This window comes from Calonectris borealis, chromosome 24, assembly GCF_964195595.1.
Source record: "Calonectris borealis chromosome 24, bCalBor7.hap1.2, whole genome shotgun sequence".
Lineage (NCBI taxonomy): Eukaryota > Metazoa > Chordata > Aves > Procellariiformes > Procellariidae > Calonectris > Calonectris borealis.
The window spans coordinates 7,102,955-7,116,622 of NC_134335.1; the positions used below are offsets into that span (position 1 = coordinate 7,102,955).

Genomic DNA, 13,668 nt, shown 5'->3' on the forward strand with positions numbered 1-13,668 from the left:
GATGGATTTCCTTTATGCTTTGGCAATAGATAATTTAAATTCTGCTTTCTAAGCACTGGCAAAAGACTGCAAATTTTACAATGCAAGTATTCAAGGGAGGATTCTTTTTTTTTTTAATTGAAAGAGTTATTTGTCTTGAGTTTTGAAAAAAACCCCAACATTTAGAGGGTATAGTGAACTTGTGGTCTCCCTTTAAACAAACACTTTTCAATTTCAGATATTCGTTCAGCCTATTTGTCACTACAAAAAACTGCCTTCTTGAAACATGGCTTAGAGTTCGTTATTATTACTATTGCAAGCCTAATGTGACATTATTCTTGCCTATCTTCACCCTAATGCGCTATAAATCTTTACTCTGGATTATATTAAAATTTCCAAATGCCTTTCTTGGATGAATTGGGCCTCATATCCTGCAGCCAGAGATCTGGGATGATGTTCATTATTGTCTTCCAAAGTCTGGTAAATCACTGCTATTTCACAAGTATCTCAAGGTTTTGATTTGTGGATGCTCATGGGAGGGAAAAAAGTCTTTTTTTTCACTTTCCTTCAAAGAGGAGATTTTATACCTTCTCTTCCACTGAGGGCATTAAAAGTCATTTCCCCTATTTCAACAGGCAACGTCAAACTTTAGCCCACCCTTGGTCTTTTTAAATATGCATAAATAGCATGGTGAAGAGCAGGATAAATGTTCCCTCTTGAATACCTTTAATAATATAATGACTAGTTGGTATCAGCTAACACCTTTCTAGGCAATGTCGACGCTGAAAACATATCTGATGCTGTCACCAATTAGGTTAGCCAGTCTCTCTAAGCAGATCCTAACAACGACTTAAATGGTACTTTGAGATTTGCTGTCAATCTTTTATTGGCTTCCCTTCACTACATTCAGTTCAAGCTTTTCCTTTTCATCCTAAATGGCAAACAAATGCTTGCGAATTGTCATCTGTTCGTGGTCAAGCCACGATCAGAAAACAGAGCTAAATTCCACGAGTACATTTCTTTCTGCCAACAGTTCATATGCTTGAATCAGCTACAACCCTCGGTGAAACCCTCACAACACTGGGTGAAAAGCTGCACCCCTTGAAATCAGTGGAAGTTTCGGTACATAAATTGGGCCAGGACTTGGCTCATAAGATCACCCTTGCTGGAAAGTTCCTGGGCTAGCCTGTTTATATCTATCTATATCTAAACTTTGCAGGGAAAAGGCTCGCTCTCGTTCCAGGTTCAGACTTCACCAGTTGCCTGTCACAGCAGCTCTCATCCTTGACTATCCAAATGCATCTAATGCATCCTGCCAATTTCAGACAGCAGATGTGGATATCAAATATAAACAGAGAACTGGACAGGAATGTTTCTGTGTAACAATTTTTGGAAGGATAATGTAGTTCCTGCAAAATATAATTTTTCTGGTTTTCTACTTCTAACAGAAAAATGAAAACAAAATAGCTCATTTTGAATCAATATGACATGAAAGTGTATCTGCATCCTGCAGAGCACCATGGGAGTTATAATTTGGGTCCACTTCATGCTTATTCTTGTCTATGAACTGCGCTCTTTGATCATACCATGCATGTCCCAGGAAGCACTGCAGATTCTCCTCTGACATATGACGGAAGATGGATTTGGTTCAACACACCAAAACAACACTTCATTCCAGAAAAAAAAAAAAAAAGAAGCAGCACTAATTATCCACTTCTTATTCTGATTCGAGGTAGAACATATACTGGGACATGGGAAATTCCCATTAGCCAGAAACTCAGATATTTTCTTTATTTTTTTACACGGTTTGTAAGAAAGAGAATTCTTCAGAGAGTGGATAAACAAGCCTTATCTGTTCAGCTGGATATTTAAGACAGTGCAAGGAAATATGACACACAGAGTTTGATGGTGGTGGTACCTGCTGGGACAATGACTCTCCTCTCATTGGTGGTCATGTTGGGAGGAGGCCCGTTCTTCTCATCCATGTAGGTGCTGTAACTCATTGGGTTGGATTCTGTCCCTGCTCCGACGAGTTTGCTGCATTTGTTCACGCTACAGTCTACGGGGGACTCCCTGAAATGCGAAAGGAAACAGATGACTTGTCATTATTATGCACCTTTCATCCCTGCTGTAGCAGAAGGAGGCTTGAGTTACAGAAATGGCAAGTATCCAAAGGTGAAAAGTTAAGGGGATTTTCTTTACACGTGAGAGAGGCCATCCCTGGCCTGTCACATGAATGCATAAGGTGATCTATGAATCACCAATCTCATGGAGGAGTTCTCTGATAATGAAACCAGTTGGAGGAAAAAGAGTTGGAGGTGCAAAGAAGAGTGACTTTCAGTCAAAGGCATGATAGCTGCAAGGTTGTATTCAATACCTCTGAAATGCCAAAATTCACGAACAGATAAAAAGCAAGTGCCTATCACATAGGTCTATCCGTTACACCCCCTATTCCCCCTTCATGCTTTATTGCTCAGCTGCATTTTAGCAATCCTTCAGATAGAGCTTGATGCTCCTAGGAGCCCTTGTTGGACTGTTTCACTCTTGCATCGTGTTAAATACAACCCTGCACACCGTCTTTCTGTTATAGCGGAGTCTGTCAATTGACAGAAAGGCTGTACTTCTCACCTCATGACCTAAAGCGTTTCTGCAGAGCTAATCAGAAATACAGATACACCCCTCTTCATTTCATTAACAAAGAACACAAAATACCCATGCCAAAATGACAGGATAGTCACAGGAGAATACTAGAATATTAGCATGGTATCTAAAGAGTCTTATTTATGCAGGGCTGAATGTAACTGATCTTGTCTGTTCTTAACAGTGAAACAGTCCCAAGCTTGTCTACTACTTGGATAGGAAATCTAGAAATCTTAGGTGCCTTAGGCGTGAGTCAAGAACCTCAGACCACAGAAACAGTGTGCGAAAAAGGCTCTGGCCCCAGTTTTACTTCTGAGGTGATGGAGTGATGAGGAGGGAACATTTAGCAACTCAGGTGGCACTGTGCTAAGACTTGGACTACATGCAGACCCTTGGCAAGCAATAGGCTTTCTCTGTCCTCCTCTGGGAGAATTATGAACCTCCAAACCACAGATAGGGAGCACAGATTTTGTTTTTCTCCAGCTGCAGTAGTAACTCACGCTTTTAGCTCTAGAGGTCACTTAAAATACCAGTCCGCAGCCTGCCACGTGCACACAGCACATCCCCGCTCTAAGAATGTACCAGGGTAGGGCAGTGTTATTGCCCTCACCTTTACAAGGGTGCATTAATGTGCAACCTCTATGCAATGCAAGCACAGAGCCCATGTCCAGTGCAATTTAGTCCACTGCTTTAATAGCACAGCCGTCCTTCTTCTCTGCCAGAAGCAAAGTGGCTTGGGAGGAAACCATTTGCTGAAGGGTAAGAACTATGACAGTGCACCAAATCCCACCCTCTGAGTTCAGCTGGCAAGAATTGCAAGTTTGGACACTAAACAAATTTGTTTCTTAATCTGAATGGGGGGGCAGGGAGAAATTACTAAAATTCAGTTATCATGGCTGGGAGATAAATGCTCCACCGAGATATTCTAAGGCAGATGGTAATTTTTTCCTCATGTCTTGCTGAGGGAATGTTGCTTGAAAATGGAAATAAGATGTATAACTTACACATGTTCGAATTTAAGGTTTTACTATTTCGCCTACTGTTTTTCCAGGCAGGGAACCAAAATCCGCCTTCAGAGAGGCAAACTGCTGAAGGTTTAATGTCCCCGTGGCAGTCAGAGGAGAGTCTGAGCAACTGCAGGGACACAAGGGTTTTCACAGGGAATGTGATCATTTCTAACTTTCTGTTGAAATACTCTGTGTCAGGTGTTAAATGCTGCCTGTACTGGCAGAGAAAAAGCCCTGAAGCAGCACAAAGGATCTTATTCTTTCCCGAGGTACAGGCTGTCCTGAGAAGACTCGGTGAAATGACAAGAGCATCTGTGCTTCAGGGTGTCAGACTCTGTTCGGCTCGGTGCTGACTGTCCCCGAGAGGTGATCGCCCTCCTCGCCTGCCCTACCTGCAGACCAGGTGCTGACTTGAAATCATGCGGGCAGCCCAGCTGGTGGGACAGACCCGAACACATCCCCACGCAGCGAGGGCGTATGGATTCCCTCCTGCCTTTGGGATGAAGTTTTCCCTTCTTCAGAGTCAACAGTAAAATCAAGTTCCCCGCAGTCAGCACCTCCCAGGTGCTAGCAGTGCTGGCACAACTACCTGCTGCCTAAAGTCCTTCTAATGGGTTCACTCTCACCCTCTGCTCTGTAGTTAGATTTCCCTGGAAAATAACCCCCTCAGTTGAAATATGCAATATTTATGATAGAATGGTTACATATATAATATTCATACAGAACTACAGGATATATCCAGACTCAGATAAGTACATCTTCTAAAAGGCTCATCTGCCTAGGAGTATACGTGCTTTCTACTGGAATGAAACGACACACGTGAAAAGACCACAGGGTTCTTGGCTGTCTCTACTCTCTCTGCTAAGTATTGGGCACATTCGCATGACCAACACAGCAAAGTAACAAAAATAACACCAACACTGTAAGATATCTCCTCGGTGGTTTTGTGATGATTTTCCACTTTGCAGACTCTTGGCTTGGCAGCTAGGACCTGCTTATCCTCTGCCTTGCTCTGTATGTCTCAGCAGCCAAAACCAGACAACCAAGTATCGGAGGCTGACATCTGAAAAGAAGCTTAAGGGACTGAGGTGTCCTTACCAACCACTGATTTACCACTGTGGGAAGAGAAGCCACTCCGTTAATCCTGCGGGACATGTTAAATGTGCTCCATGTACCTGACAGGGTTGTGTCCGTGTGGCTGCGTAGATGCCTCCCTTCGCTCTGAGGAAGTTTTCAGGATGGTTGGATCCAGAACTAACTGATCTGATAGCAGAAGGACAGACATAACTGGGATAGCATTGCCAAAACTTAACTGGACAGGAGACCGAACTGTCCTTCCCTTAAGAAAAATACCGTGAAATCTTTAATGAGAGCAAGCAGGAAGATCCTTACTTTTGTGTCCTCTGTAATCCAGCATTTCCTACCAGATCCAAATGGAGCCTTTTATTGGGAAATGAGACAGCACTACCAGACCGAATCATCTTTGCAGCTCCTGGGCGCCCATTACTGTACTGCCCCAGCCTAAGACGAGGGATTTAAGAGTATCCCAGCAGAAGGTAGGTGCAGCTGTGGGCAACACAAAGAAGAATTCAGTGTGGGGAACAACTACAGTATCAAATGAGAACAGGGAGTTGCGAGCCATGAATAGTGTATTCATTGAATATAACTCCTTTCTTAGTTCATGCTTTACCCACAAGCAGACTTAGATTTATATAAAAATTTCCTCATTATTTGAAATGGTTTGTGCGGGGGATTTCAGATGCCAGATTAATCCTTGACTTTTCACAGAGACTTCAGACTTTCAAGTGGCTATACATGCTGGACTTGCTCATGTAGATCTACTAAGGTAAATGGATATAGGCTGCTTTCACAAGATCTCTTAAGTATATTCACTGTGGCAGTGGCAGAGTCCAAGGAATATGAAGCAGTACTCATTCCCACTGTCCGTCCAAAGTTTCTTCGTTCCAGCAGCTCCAGTAGCACTCTCTGGGGATGCCAAGAGCTTGGTGTTTTGGGAAAGTTTATGCTAGACTGGCCAAAATGGACAAGCAGCTAGCCTGGCATTTACTAATAAATCCTCTGTACAGCTTCAGCCTGTGTTCCAGATACCTGGAAATAAAGCAATTACTGTCCCAGGGCCTCTGTCTAGGAATCACCTTTGGCTTTCATTCGAAAGAGCAAAATAAGGGATTTCAGTGATTTCTGAACCTGACTCAGCTGTGGTCAGTGGGATATTTCCTCCGTCTTTCTATCCCTTTCTTCCTATCCTTTCATTCCTCCTCTCTTCCCATCTTTTTTTCTTTTTAAATTTGCCACTTTTTGGTGTAAGTCCCCATTTGGTCAGCTCAGCTTTAATCTTTCCACTTGAAATTAGATTTTAATTTTTTTTTTTTGTTCAGTGAAGGAAGTAAGAACAGACATACTGTGATTCTGCTTGTGGTTCCCTCTTACAGGCAGGGAACAGAGCTATCAGGGCAAAATCACAGCTCCTCGAAACTTGCATCTAACTGCACTTTAACCCAGCCTCTCATCTCACTCTCAGGAATGCCTCAGGAGGAGGTTCACACTGAAAAAGACTGTAAGTCTGCAGAAAGAAGGGACAGCTGTAAAAAGGATGGAAAAAGACATACAGGTTACAAAACTCAAACTGCATGAGGAAAGCACAGAGGCTCAGCTGCACCCAAAAGAATCATGTTCATCACATACAGGTAAATGCAAACAGTAGGTAATTGCACAGTCTGCTGCTCTGGCTGGGCACTAGAATAACACAGTGAATCCCACTAGAGGGCTCACACGCTACTTAAAGGGGATTTTTATTCTTATAGACATCATAGATGGTCCCTTTGTTTTGTTTTGAGAAGATTATTGTGGCATAAAAATGTTCTGAGATCCCTGAACCTCAGCATTATTTTAATATTCTGAAGCAAGAGACTATCTCCAAAGCATTTTCAAAGCACTGACTTCATTATTTTAGTTTGGCAAAATTCTTAACAAACAGTGAAATTTGCCCACATCCATGCACACATCCAGCACATTAGAATATTCTTTCACCTTTGAAGATCATACAAATTTTGTAACGTCTTTTTAAAAATTACTCTCTGAGTTTAGCTACAAATGCAGATCTGTAGTATCTCAGTAAATACAGTCAAAATTTGGAATGTCTGTTGTTTGGTTCACTCTTTGCATTTGGAATTGATGTAAAATATACGGAAAAATCTATTTTTAAAATGGACTTTAAATTGGGTTAAACTTTACCCAGCATTTTTCTAAATAATCCTCCTCCTTTATTCATTGAAATTTAAAATGTGAAAGATTTTTTGTTTTTTAAAAATATAAATGATTGTATTTATATCACAAAAGCATCTAAAGGTCCCAACAGAAATCCAGGCCTAGTATGTTGGGAGCTGTACAAGCACGTTTTAGGAAACAGATCTTTCCCTGAATGGGCTATAAACGAAATAAGAAAAAGACACAAACCCAGCAAAGAACAAAGATTGCAAGCCACGCTTCCAACCCCCCAATGGATGCAAAGGGAGATGAACGGTATACAGAACACCTTGCAGTAAACCCATGGAAAAGCTGGACTTCTATTTTTCGTGTGCAACAGGTCAGTGCTACAAATACAAGACCATTTCCCTTTCCCAATGCCTAAGGGGGTGTAAGAAGCATGAGGATTTTAATTTTTCTATGTTGGATTTTAACTGGCTTGTGTTTGGACACTAATCACTGTGAAACACAAATGTAGCACTGGGTTTTGTTCTGAGCAAGCGGCTGTCTGTGAAGGCAAGGGCAGATTTTGGGGCCATATACTGCATCCAGGTCTGATAATACTAGAAACTTCCACAAAATTTCTACTTCTGAATCTTGCAATAATACAGAAGTCCCATCTTTTCCCCTAAAACACAGATCCCTGCCACCGCCTGAATATCCCCTATACACAGTTAGCATGCAGTTATCTGGGAAATTCTTTCCAATTTGGGAGTAAACAAGGAAAACCTGACATGGGGTAGAAAGCTGGTCAGGGTTTCCATGTTGTTTAGCACTTGGAGGGACAGCTCTGCAAAACAGGCTTGGAGAGGTTCTTCAAAGACCCCTTCTCCCACCCTGCTGAGGACCAAACCAACTCATCACGCTATACCTCACGGCAGTCAGATCTCCTTCTGGTTGTTAAGAAAAAGAAGAAAAGCTGGACACTGTCCCTTACCGTCATCCAGCTCCCTCCACTGCCAGGGTTGCTATAGATTTATCACTCCCTAGAGTACATAAACCATTCTCTTGACAAGCAGAAAACGCTAGTGCTTCAAGTACAGGTGAAACACAGAATAAAGGCTGCTCCCTCTAATGAGGCAGCTGGAACCCGGTAAAAGAGTGTGCTTGAAAAACAAGAGAGAGAAGGAGAGGCAGAGAGAGAGGGAGGGGGAATAGGTTTTGTTATTCAGTCTGCAGTTCAAGTTAATTTGTATTGAGATTGGCGTTTGCCGCTCAGATGGTGTGTCAGTTTTGCCAGGCAGCTGATGGGAACAAGCAACTGGAGTGGCCCAACCCGTAACAATGAACTGTGATGGACATGGGGGGAAAGGGTAAATTTTTAGCTATGAATAGGAGGAGAGGATGGATAAGTCAGGTGAATGTTCTCATTTCTTGGGTGGATTGGAGCTCTTGTGCTAACAGAGTTATCAAAAGGCAAGGCTGGAAGCTATTTCAGTGCTTAGTTCTGACATTCAAAACAGTCTTTTCTTTTTTCTAACAGGTTGGGAAGTTGTTACCCCTTTTTTAGAGAGACTGAGGACACTTAGTTTCTGCCTAAGAATCTTGTAGTCTTGAGCAAGCCCATAGAGAGGGGTTTCCTTTTTGCCCAGAATAAACACACCTCTAGAGGGCCTTTCTCTACGGATATCATAGCTCTTACAGTTGTTAATGAATTAGTTTGACAAAGCAGTATTATTTCCCTTTTTTTCTGAGCAGATGAGGAAATTGTAGCACAAAGATCACAATGGAAGGACAGTTCAAGACATGCAGTCTTGAGACATACAATGAGAACATCACATTTTGGACATAAAAGTACCCACACATACAGAATTTATACAGAACATGTGCTTACATGATCTGAAAAGCACAAATATGTGCTGCCTGCGGTAGCTCAGCGGATGTGACAGCACTACTTGTTCCCTTGACCCTCCAAAATTTGCTAGAGTGGGACAGACAAGTAGCGTAATGGGAGGAAACACTCTCTGTGTGTTGGTCGGACGCTATGGGTGTGAGCAACTGATGCAATGCTACAAAGGGTTTCCTCACATGATCGTGGGAGCCTGTTGCCTGTGCCATACGCGAGGCTGATTCTGCCACCCCAGTTCTCATGGCTGGTTCACCTCTCCGCAGGATAGAGAGGTCAGACCTGCATAGCACCATGCACAAACCTCGCTCATTCGGTCAGGATCCTGCTCTGCATTGCCCTCTTGAAGATTTTAGGGATAGCTTAAGGAGACTAGCCTTGGTAGCCAAAGGTAGTCCTCGCAACTACCAAAAAAACCCAACCTGCTGGTACTTTCAAGATCCATCCTTTTGCCTGTGTTATCCAGGGATGGTGTTTTTCAGGAAATAACCAATTTTCCCATGTTTCAGGCTCAATTCTGAGATTGGAAACACTAGTAGAAAAGTTCATGTAGTTCTTATGAAGTCCAGAAGGTACAACCGGGTCAAGATCAAATTCAGTCTACAAATGATCACCATCAAAGACCAACTGACGCAAAGACCTTTATCTTACAGTAAAATCAGCATCTACTGTATACTTACGAGGAAAAAAAACACGCTGCTGTTTGAAGTCTTTAACACCATCATCTCACTATAGGAGCCTGAAAGTGTGAGGTTGCTTTCTGTTTCAAACACTACACTTCGCTAGGTTCTCAGAAACAAGGAAAATAGGCTGTTACAGAAGCCCTAAACTAACCTTAAAGAAGAAAAACCCTTGATTGTTTAACTGTCCTGTATTAACATTGTACAAATGTTAGAGATGTTTGTGACTTTGAAATTAAAATCAAATCTAAAATTAATACGGACTCTAAAAATTAATGCCAAAAAATAAAATAGTTTTTCTTCATTGTAGATATTTAAAACTGAAAAAATTTGAAATTTCTACCTAAAAATTTTGTGCAAGAATGTGAAATTTTTTCCTAGGCTTTGGACTCATAGAAACATTTTTAAAAGAGACAATCTGAGCTGCTATAATAAAATGTTTTCAAGTTTTTGAATTTCTCATTGAACAGGGAAATGATCCATCTCCAGCTCTAACTACAAATGATGGGTGGCAGGCCTCCTACCTCTTTGGCTAAAAGCTGTAGAGGTTACATCATAACCAGTGTCCCTTTGATGGCTAACATCACTGCTCAGATCTACTCCTGAACTCTCTTTTTCATCAGTGGTCGCATATATTCACACAGAAGGCGTGGGTATATGCCTTTTGTTTTGTTACACCTTGTAGACTGCCATGAAGGACCTTAGTCTCCTCTTTTCCCTTTCTCCATCAAACAGCTCTCCAGTTTCATATGGTTGCTTCTGCGCTGGTGGAGCACGAATCTTGTTACAGATGCAATGAGAAGTGCCCTCCAGCGAAGCCCATATAGTCCATTAGTGCAGCTTTCACTAGCTTCACTCTGGAGCACTGGTATAAGCACCGACTATTACTGCATGACCGATCCATCTTCAGGAGCCCCTTGAACCATGGCACATTTGTGGGATGCTGAACTAAGTGACGAAATGTGTAATTTACAACAGTGTTTGCAGCACGAGCTCTGTCCTGGCAGTCTCATGTCCCAGTCTGTACAGCGTTCATGGAGACTGGTAGAGATGCATGCTGCAGAACAGCAAGAGCAAGATCCTCAGGCCATTAAAAAATGAGTGACAAAGGAACTCCAGGGGGAGCAGGATATGGTCCTACACAAACAGTGGAGTTTGTTGATATGCAGGACAGGAGCACAAATGGACAATACGTGTTTTGCTTTTGTTCAGGATTCAGCAGATGGGGAAAGGGTCTTTCCTTACCTTGATCCATTCATGTGGTCATATTCCCTTTTTACATTGACCCGGACGGGCTGATTAATCCACTCCTGCTGAGGAGGCAAAGGGTTGATTTTGTGCGGCTGGCCATAGTCAGGGTTCCCTGAGGCTGTCATATCTGCCTTGGGGAGGTGAGTGGCAGCGCCGTACGTGGAGTCAAAGAGGGACTGGTCGTCGCTCACCACCGACAGAGCCTCCTGAGGAGAAAAAGAACAAGTGCTCAGAGTCATGACTAAACTAGTAACTCCACTCTTACTCTCTCTTTGAGCTGGTGAGCACCTGCAAGGGCCCCACAGCTGCCCAGAGCTGTCTGAAATTGCCATCTGCCAGGATTGCAGATTGAATCAGATTCTTTGGGGTCCATTAACCCGTATGCAAAACCGGTGGGTTGCTTTGCTAGCTGCTGTGTTGCTCTGGGTGGGGCAAGCGTTAAGGTTAACTTGACTTCTGCAAACAGTGGAGGTGGCTGCTGGGTGCTATACCATTCTCATTGCTTGCTGTAAGCCGCTTCATCTGCGATTTCATAGAGTTACCTGCCCACCTGCTTGCACTGGCTAGTCCAAAAACAACCAAAGAGATATGTAGTATGTAACATTTCTGGAGTGTCATTTGAAGGTCTATACATCTTCTTTCAAAGGGTTTTGTGTGGTGTTTATATTTTGAGGTTACTAGTGAAGGAGAAGCAGTCAGTACAGGTCAGAGTTATGGGTGTTAGTGGTGGGATAAAAAATGCATTACTTTACACTTTTTGTTTATTTTGTGGGAAATGTAGGACCGGTGAGTTACCGAACTGTGCGTTTCTAGAAATGCTTAAAAACAGGAAATTGTTATCCTTTTTTTTCCTGCTGAAACTCCAAATGTTGACAAAAAGTTTTGACTATCAATTTCCTTGTGTTGATGCGCTTGGGTTTTCTAAATGAAGCATGCCAGGCTCATAAAGGCTTTGGCACAGTCCTGCCTTATTCAAAGTGCATCTGACAGGGTCTGCATGTTCTTTATGGAGCTAAGCTAACCGCACATAACACAGCTGCCATTATGGCTGGCAAGCCAGAAACTGAACGAGGAACCTCCCAAACTAAAAGCACACACTACTTTAATGTGAGTTAATGGAGCAGACCTCCGAAACAAAGGCAGCAACAGACTCACCTACTCTGTGGACCACGCATTCAAAAGACCCGTAACATCGATGTGTATGCAGCAGTGGGTTACTCGTGAACACACAGAGACTGTCTTTGCTTTGAAAGCTGGTGTGTTGCTAAACCCTCAGTGCTCAAAACTCACAGGACGCAGTCCAAATCATGAGCTTTTAAAAATAATAAATTATTGCTCTCTCCCCACCTCCCCCCAGTAGTCGTTTCTGAGGTTAGTTTTGCAAACTTTTTCCACAACCAGGGAGGGAAACAGAAATTATGAAAACTTAGAAAAGTGCAGCTGCTGGAATCCTCCGATTACACGAGAATCTAACTGCAAATCAGATATTAGCAGGCTCATGATATCATCACAAAAAATGTCAATAGTTAGAGTCTACTGGGTAAACATGAGAATCCCTCTCAGCTTGAAATTAACCCACTTAGAAAGAGTCAGGTCAGTGCTCTGCATTTACAGATATCAGCACTTTTCTATCTCAGATCTCAGATCACGTAACAAAACCAAATAAGCCTGAGTAGCCTAGAATTTAAGTGGGCCTGACCACGCTTGAATTTGGAGGAGCCCTCAAACATCTGCATAAGTCCTGCTGAAGTTACAGTATTTGCTGTAAAAATTTTGTGAGCAACCTCTCACACTGACCAGCAGAGATGGCTACAGCCTTTAAACAAAAATGAGAGCTTTTACCCCACACTGCCTAGTGCTGCATGTTGCAAGGAGCTCAGACTGTGTTCATCCTTTCCAGCAGCTTTTTCTTGGTGCACAACCTTTCAAAAATAACCCTTCCCTTTTTCTGCTTTAATTAGAGTAAGCTAGGGAGTGGAAGATGCCCCTTGGAAGAATTTCCTTGTGGTGCAATCCTGTATGATCACAGCCTTGTGTCAGAAACTCCTTAAAGGGATTGAGACTATCTCCAGGCTATAAACTTTGCCTGTGTAGAAAGGTACAAGAACACGAGATCTGCTGATGACAGCTCTTAAAAGAGAGCAAGCCTTTCCATCAGAGGTAAGGATATAGTGACTTGCTGCCTCTCTGATTTACTAAAGTCAGGATGTCAGGCAGGGGTTCCTAAATGACACATCTCCTGTAAGTCTCTGCTTCCTCTCAGTACAAAAAATGTGGGGTTCCCTACAGTATGGCATGAGGTGGTAGGTGAACCCCAAATACCTGGTGTGCTGGGCTGACTTACAAGTGTCTAGACCAGTCTAGACTAGCCTATGCATCAATCTTACTGGTCAGAGGCAAGGAAACCATGAGTACCACTGCAAAACCATGAAATAAAATTTTAAAATGTTTGGTTTGGGATATTTCCAGTCTAAAAACATACAAAAATTTGGGGTTTTTTAGGGAATCGATATCTAGGAAAATGGTTTTTCTGCCTAAAGCCATTTTTCTTCTGAAGAAAGGTTCCGATGGAAAAAACCTGGAAAGCAGGGATCTCTCTGGCTACTCCCCCCCCCAAAAAAAAAACCCACCCCAAAGAACAGCCCTGGACTAGGATCAACGATTAGCGCTGCGTCCAAGTACAACTATCTTTACATAGACAGGCAAGGACACACTTTTCTCTGATATACAGAATATCTGATGGAGAAGCCTGCCTCCTCAGATAAGGATCTTCCTTGAAAGACAAAGCGGCTGCTAGGCCCTGCCTACAGCAGCAACTGGCATTAACGGGGATAATGATAATCTCACAGGCAGGCAGCCGTGCCGAGAAGCTCTGCATTTTGCTGCTTGAATGCATACAGACTGCAAACTCTATCATCTTTAAAACTCTGTCGCACACAGGAAAAGAAATTAAAATGCGATGGCTGCCATCATGGCAGGCCCAAGCAGTTACTGAACC

General features: G+C 42.7%; 1 protein-coding gene across 7 annotated transcripts in view; it reads right to left on the reverse strand.

The window, feature by feature from the left end:
* Window positions 1-13,668, reverse strand: part of FLI1 (Fli-1 proto-oncogene, ETS transcription factor) — an 89,147-nt gene that overhangs the window by 27,884 nt on the left and 47,595 nt on the right. For all 7 annotated transcript variants that reach the window (XM_075173072.1, XM_075173071.1, XM_075173075.1 and 4 more), the window contains 2 exons: window positions 10,665-10,876; window positions 1,898-2,052 (listed from right to left, as the gene is read on the reverse strand). In XM_075173072.1, coding sequence (XP_075029173.1) covers window positions 1,898-2,052; window positions 10,665-10,876 — 367 coding nt within the window. The remainder of the gene's footprint in view (window positions 1-1,897; window positions 2,053-10,664; window positions 10,877-13,668) is intronic.